This window comes from Elephantulus edwardii, unplaced genomic scaffold, assembly GCF_000299155.1.
Source record: "Elephantulus edwardii isolate Elephantulus edwardi_28Jun2011 unplaced genomic scaffold, EleEdw1.0 scaffold00148, whole genome shotgun sequence".
In the NCBI taxonomy this organism is placed as follows: domain Eukaryota; kingdom Metazoa; phylum Chordata; class Mammalia; order Macroscelidea; family Macroscelididae; genus Elephantulus; species Elephantulus edwardii.
Window position 1 is genome coordinate 5,132,366 of NW_006399898.1, and position 7,510 is coordinate 5,139,875.

At 51.3% G+C, this 7,510-nt stretch overlaps 1 protein-coding gene across 1 annotated transcript in view; it reads left to right on the plus strand.

Annotated features, from left to right (window-relative positions):
- Positions 1–7,402: 7,402 nt before the first annotated feature.
- DIABLO (diablo, IAP-binding mitochondrial protein) overlaps positions 7,403–7,510 on the plus strand; it is a 21,046-nt gene continuing 20,938 nt past the window's right edge. Inside the window, exon 1 of the mRNA XM_006894645.1 lies at positions 7,403–7,452. Within this exon, the coding sequence (XP_006894707.1) occupies positions 7,403–7,452 (50 nt within the window). The remainder of the gene's footprint in view (positions 7,453–7,510) is intronic.

A 7,510-nucleotide genomic window follows, 5' to 3' on the forward strand; every position in this document is an offset into this window, starting at 1 on the left:
TTAGGGCTGTTGTACATAGGGTCGCTATGAGTCGCAGGCGACTCGACGGCACATAACAACAATAACATAAGAAAGTCTGGGTGACACAAGCAGTTCGCACTTGACTGTTCCTGTGGGGAGCTCTGGTGGTGTACTGGGAAGAAGCTGCACCACCACCCCCAAGGTTGTGTTGTGGTGTTGTTGTGTACTGTGGAGCTGACCCTCCGGCAGGTTTTCAGAGGCGGGTGTTTGAACTGCGCGCCTTCAGGATTGTGGTGCAGCTTCTGGCCCCCAGGCCCCCGAGCTCCGCATGGTTCACATTCACCAGCTGCTCCGAGGGAGAAGGATCGACAGTCTCCTCCCGTGTGAGTCTCATGCAAGTCACAGTTTCTGTGAGTCAGTTCTGACTCCACAGCAGTGAGTTGAGATTACCCTTCAGGCTGGCAGTGTGGACCCACCCTCACGCCCTCAGCAGCACTGCAGAAGAGAGGCCTGACAGACTGCCTATTGCACCTTATCCCCCCAAAAAACCCAAACCCTTTGGAGCAATTCTCCTCTGTAACACTCGGGGTCGCCATGCGTCAGCAACCCACTTGGCAACAAAGAGTTTCAGCCTAAGAAGAGTGGGAGAGGTAGCAGGTAAAAAAAGCTTTGTTTCTCATGGAATGAATTTGGCCTTGACATTCAATATTTAGGAATGGCTTTAAGAAAACAGTTCCTGTTTTAGAAAGGCCTTTCTCCAGTACTTGTTATCCCAGGGAGATTACTTCATACCGTCTAGCCCCAGCAGCAGTCAGCCACAGCTGCCTCAGACAACAGAATCCAGCTTGCCCTTGGCGCTGCCGGCCCCTGGGACTCCGTTCAGGCCTGGGCAGGTCTCCCTGACCGGGGTTTTGTGCCGTGAACAGACGCGTGGTTGTGCTCTCATGTCTCCGTTTCCTCCTGAGTCTCTGCTCGCTTACTCTGAGCACGGTGAGGTCAGCCTTAAAAAGGGCATTCAGCAGAAGGCTTTAAAAACATCAATTGCTCGATTGGTATGCTGACAGAAAGCAGTGGACAATTCTATATTCCACACCATTGTGGAGGTGCATTTAATACTTGAGGCCGCCTTTGTCCGCGAGAAGTATGCCCTTACTGAGAAATGTGGAGGTGCAGTTTTCATCGAGAACGGTGGATTGTTTACATCTTGTCTGGACTTCTGTCTAGACAGTCCTGCACCCACAGTCCCCTTGGTAAAGATGTCCACGTCTGCACGGTTTTGTGTCTTACTAGACACTTTTGCATTTTTTTGCTAGCAGAGAAATAAGAGTGTGAATGGTAGTTTGAGTAAAAGAAGAGAGCCGTGATCCAAGGAGAGGGCTTGAATCCAGCATGTTGAAAGCAGAGAGAGCTTGGCATGCGGCACCGTCCTCGGTCCTGCTCGTGATTGTTCATTAAAGGCTCACCGGGTACCAGGAGGACTCATTTGTATTCAGCAGAACTGAATTCAAGAAGGAAAGACTTTAAAAGCAAACAAACAAAACAAAACAAAAAAAAAAAAACAAAACATGTGGAAGTTCTTGAATGGAAAACTAACTTGCTTTATAAACTTTCACCCAAGCTTCTTTTTTTTTTTTTTTAAATAAAAGATTCAGAAAAACATGAAATACCATGGGGAGCAGACGGAAGAGTCCTGGTGAAGATGCCCCTCTCTCTAAGCTGTGAAAAGCGTCCAAGACCCTCCTGTGTTCATTCAGGGGCCCTCAGAACTCAGTACAAACCTGGCAGCCCCGGAGCCAAGGCTCTTTGGAGACAAGCTGTGTGAGATCGTGGACCCAGGGGCTCAGGCAAGGTGGTTCCTGCTGGGGGCTGAGGGGCATTCTGTTCTGATGCCCACTGGTTTCTACAGGCCCACCTCAGAGACTCTGTATACTCTTTCCATCTCCTTTTAATGCTTCCTGGATCATTTACTACTCTGCCCAAAGCATCCTTAAGAATTGTGACTCGAGGCTTGAATTTGTTCTTTATTTCCTTCAGCTTAAGAAATGCTGAGTGAGTTTGGCCCCTTTGATTTTCTGACTCCAGCTCTTTGCACATTTCATTGTTATAATTTACTTTGTCTTCCCATACTCCCTGCTGGAATCTTCTGTTCAGCTCCTTAATATCTTTATTTCTTCCCTTTGCTTTGACTTCTTGGCACTCTATGCAATATTCAGAGTTTCTTCTGATATCCATCTGACATGGTCTTTTCTTCCTCCTCTGTCTGTAATGACAGTTTGCAGTCTTCCTGGATGATATTCTTGATACTCTTCCACAGCTCAGCCGGCCTTTGCTCATTTCAAGGCCTTAAACCTGTTCCTCAGATGGTTTTGAAATTCAGGTGGAATAGACTCAAGGTCAAATTTTGGTTCCCATGGATTTGATTTCATTTTCCTCAGCTTCAGCTTGAACTTCCATGAGTAGTTGGTGGTCTGTTCCACAGTCAGTACCTGGCCTGGTTTTCACAGCTGATACTGAGCTGCTCCAGCAATTCTTCCCAAAGATGTAATCGATCTGATTCCTGTGCATACCATCAGGTGAAATCCATGTGTATAACCTGTGTTTGTTTCTTATGAAACATACTTGCAATTAATAAGTAACTGTGCAAAATTATATCTCCAGCTTTATTTCTGTCACCAAGTCTGTATTTTTCAACTACTGATCCCTCTTCTCTGTTCCCAATTTTTGCATTCCAGTCACTCATTATTATTAATGCATTTTGATAGTGTGATTGATCTCTTTGCAATTACTTGTTATGCATAGCAAAGCTGGACAGTGACTAGGAAAGATGGAAGGTGAATTGATGTCTTTGAGCTGTGGTGTTGGAATGGAGTATTGACTATACCATGGACTGCTAGGAGAACAAACAGGTTCATCCTAGAGAGGGTGAGACCAGGCTGCTCCTTGGAGTCAAGGATTCTGAAGCTTTGTCTGACATACTTCAGACAGGGTGCAAGGAGGGACCAGTCCTTGGAGAGGGACGTCATGCTTGGGAGGATGGAGGACAGAGAAAGAGAGGAAAACCCTCCATGAGATGGATTGATCTGGTGACTGGGGTAATGGGGGTGGGTGTGTCAGAGACAATAAGACTGGCTTAGGATAGAGAGGGTTTAGGGCTGTTGTACGTAGGGTTGCTATGAGTCGCAGGCAACTTGACAGCACAGAACACCACCACCTCAGAGACGCTGCAGGTTTGTCACGGGGATTCATGCATTTCCAGGACATGTGAAAGTCATTTGACACTTGCCATAATAGTATATGTGCAACGGCATCAAAGTGAGAACATTTGAGGCCTTGTGAGAATGATCACGATGGCCCCCAGAGACACCAGATGAGTACCTGCTGTTGGAAAGATGGTGCCTAGAGGCTGACCTGGTCCCGGGCGGCCACGGGTCTGGAGCCTGTCAGCAGCGTCGATGTTTGTGACACAGTAATACGAGAGAGGTCTGTCCACGTTCCACTGGGGGTCTCGCCGTCGTGCATGCCACGCTCCCCTGGGCCTGTCTTGTGCCTTCTCTGTGTGTCCTGTCAGGACACATGCATTTGGATTCAGGACACTTCCTAGTCCAGTATCTTGGTTACATCTGTGGTTTCCAAAATAAGGTCACATTTGCAGGTAAATGTGGTAAGGACTGCCACATGGATTTGGGGGACATGATCCAACCCCCAGTATCCTCAGTCCCATCACACTGATTCTGTGCATCAACAGCTTTGGTTGGCAGACCAGTGTTTAATCCACTGCACCACCCAGGCTCATTCAACCCTCAACAGTAGAGTTTAAAGGTGACATACTGTTAATTGCTTTTACGTCCGTCAGTAATGTAAGGAAAAAGCAGCTGTAGACAGTTTATCAGAGTCTCTTCTTTTAAAATGGCTTCAGCCATGGAGTGTTTTTTAGCTTAAAGTTTTTGCTGTTCTTTGTGATGCAGTACCCCAGGTTTGGGGGTGACAGGATGAGTACTTCGCTTTCAGTAGCCTGCCCTCTCCGCTCTTGGATTTGGTAAGGTATGAAGGGTACACAGCCATCCTTTCTTTCTGCCCTGGGTCTGCAATGAACAATTACCAGACCAGGCTTCCTGAGCAGCCGGAGATGATGCCCTGCTCCTGTTTCCAGCTGGGCTGCGGCCGAGGCAATGATTTGATAATGAGGCAGCCTGATCGAATTAAGGGGCCATTTATTTCTGGTTGATGATGTTGATAAAAGGGTTGATGTCCACGCTGCCTGCTTTTTTTTAAAGGGTCAGCAAAACATCCTGTGATTGTTGCTGAAAAGAGAATCATCCAAGCACAGTAAAGTTTGTGCCTCCTTTCCTTCATTTGCTACATCTTTGCCTAAATCGCAGCTGCCCTCCTGCTTGGTGAAGCTTGGAGTTTGATGCAGGTGAGATCAAAATATGCCCGAGTTGTAAGTCTCTGAGCCGTTCAACTCTGCGTAGTTTAGAATCAAGTGCTCATGAATCTCACAAGTATGTTGCATGTTTATTTTCTGATTGTGGGTTTGGATGCAGGTTCACAGAGCAAATAATTCAGAAGCATTTTGTTTGACGACGTTGATTGCAAGCCCTGCAGTCAGCCTTCTCTGTGTTTTTCTCTTCCGCTCATCCCTCTTTGCACCTTCCTACCTTCGGACCTTTATCTTTGACCTTGTGCGAAGATCTGAGATGTATGCTGGTCCCTGATGTTAGTGTTCACCACGTCGGTCTGTCATTTTGCTGGTCGTTTGCTTTGTAGTATGTTGCACTGCTAACCAAAGGTGGTTCAAGTTCACCAGCGACATCACAAGAGAAAGGTAGTTTCCTCTCGTTGAATGTGCAGCGTCAGAAATCCCGTGGCTGCTGTGAGTCTGTGCCTGCTCCGTGGCCGTGAGGCTGAACGGGCTTTTGCTCAAAGTTGAGCCACCTGGGCCGTTTTGGGTTTTGACATGAAGGGAGACTATGGGCCCAGTCTGGGGGTGTCGCATGCTTCTGTGGGCAGTCACAGTGAGTGTCGTTGTTCAGTGGCCTTGGGCTGCTAGTTAGAGGGGCTTTCTTAGAGTGGCTGTGTCAGGAAAGGCACAGTTTGGTGACATTCTTTTCACAGCATTCTGCAAAGCGAGACAAGAAGGGGCTTGTCTCCTAAGTGAAATAGCCCCTAGTGAACTGCTTGCTCAGCCCACCTGAGTCTGGGGCTCTGACTACTGGGAAGCCTGTGCGTTGTGAGGCGGCACCAGTGTGGGCAGGCCGGCTTGCCAGCGCCCCGCCTGGCCTGAGATCGCAGGCTTGGGCTCCGGAAGCGCTCGGGGACCCCGCGGACGATGTAATTGGTCTCTGGACCACACCTAGCTGGCAGCGAGCTTGGTGTCTGCCTGTTAAACCCCACAGCCGCACCAGCTCGCTGGAGTTAGCCGGAGCTGAGGAGCCGAGCTGAAGAGCTGTGCTGGTGGAGGCATCCTGGAAACCTCCCCGAGTGAGTAAACGGGTCCCGAGGGCTAGTTGGTGGCAGCCACTAAGCACAGCTGGTTTGTGGCTCTTGGCATCTGTGGGGCAAGGTAGCAGGGCTGGGACCGATGCAGCAGAGTGAAGGAGGGAGGGAGGAACCGGCTTGCATGGCCGCCCATCTCCTGGCAGCTCAGTGTCCTACCTGATCTGGAGGGCAAGATGCACTTTTAACCAAAACCCTTAAAACTTGGTATTTGGGGACTTGCAGAGCGGCTGCTATCTCCCCACCTACCCAACTGGGTCCCTTCCCTTCCCCTCCCAGGCTGGGCCGACATGCGGGGGGCTGCAGCGTGACTGATGGGAAATCCTCGCCCCAGCCTGGAGCCCGCAGACCATTAGCAGCACTCAGCATTAAAAATGCAGGAGTTGGGTGGGAGGAGAGAGATGGGGCGAAGTAAGGGGCCTGGTGGATGGGCCAGCCCAGCCCCAGCGTTTCTATCTGGCATCACAGAATGAGGGCAAGTTGATTATCCTTCAAGGATTCTACCATGTAAATATGAGTACCCCAGTTGTTAAAATGAGGAACCTATTACTCTTCTTTTTGCCTTCACAGACATCTTGAACTGTTCTTCACTTTATATTGTACATTGCAGACATTTTGTCTTAAAAGAAATGGAAAGTTTGTGGCCCTTGTGAAGAACATCTCTTTCTCAGCCATTTTTGCAACCACACGTCATTTTCACAATATTTCACACTTTTTTCATACTGCTGTTGGACTACAAAACCCATTGTCGTCAGTGGATTTGGACTCATCAGGCCGGTACAGGACAGGGAAAGACTACCCTGGAGGGTTTCCCAGGCTGGGAATCTGTATGGAAGCAGAGTAGTTCTTTTGTCCCACAAAGGGACTGGTGGGTTTGAACTTCTAACCTTCCTGTTGGTGGTTAAGAACTTTAACCCCTGTACCTTTCTTCATCATCCACTCACTGCCCTTGAGTCCGAATCAATCTCTTGGGAGATTTGCCATCTTTTCTCTCATGAGTGGCTGGTGTATTCCAGCTGCCTGTGGGCATGCCAGCAGAGGAAAAAAACAAAACAAAACCAAAAAACACTTTCCCGTCCACAGCATCCTCTCACCGGGTTTCCCAGGCAGTATGTCCTTACAAGAGGGCATTTCCTGTGGAGCAACTGCTGGACATTTCGCAGTTCAGCAAGCAAGAGCTCTAATAGGTTACAGATGGTGTAACCTTTCTGTGCAACAGGAAACCCAACACTTCGTGCTCTTGGTTTCCTATGTGCTTTATTGCTGTGATCTGCCTAGCAGCATCTGAGTTGTGTCCACTATGTCCACTACTTTGAGACGCGGGTTTGTGGGGTCATCGCTCGCTATCCTGTTTCTCTCTTCGCCCCTCACAGGTCCCCCGCCCTGCACACAAGCCATGCCGGCCCCGACCGCCTTCCACGTGCTGCAGTTGCTCCGGGAGCTGCTGGCCTTCGTGCTGCTCAGCTACACGGTGCTGATCGGGGCGCTGCTGCTGGCCGGCTGGACCACCTACTTCCTGGTGCTGAAGTGACAGCGCCCGGCCGCGCGCGCAACCCCGCCGCACGCACGCGCACGCACGGGCCCTCCGGCCCCGCCCCCCACCTCGGGTTCGGGTCCGCCTCGCCCCTCGCGGCGCCGGACCTTCGCTCCGCCAAGTGCGAGCCCTCCCGCCCAGGGTCCGCCCCGCCCCTCGCGGCGCCGGACCTTCGCTCCGCCAAGTGCGAGCCCTCCCGCCCAGGGTCCGCCCGCCGGCCCCGCGCGCGAGCTCCGGCGGTTGGACGCCGGGCAAGGCCGTTACGGCCGTTACCCTAAGCCCCGCCCCCTCTCTCCCCTCCCGGCCAATCCCGGCGGAGCCGAGGGAGCGCGGCCACGCCTCCGTGCCCCGCGCCCGCCCCTCCACGCAGCCTTACTTCCGGCGTCGGCGTCCGGCGTGCCCCGCTTCGGGATGGCGGCTGTGAGAAGCTGGTTGGCGCGCAGCGTCTCCTCCTTCCTCAGGTAGCGGTGCCGGCGCGTAGGAGGGAGGCGGGGCGGGCGCCGTGGGGCCCGGGGCGGG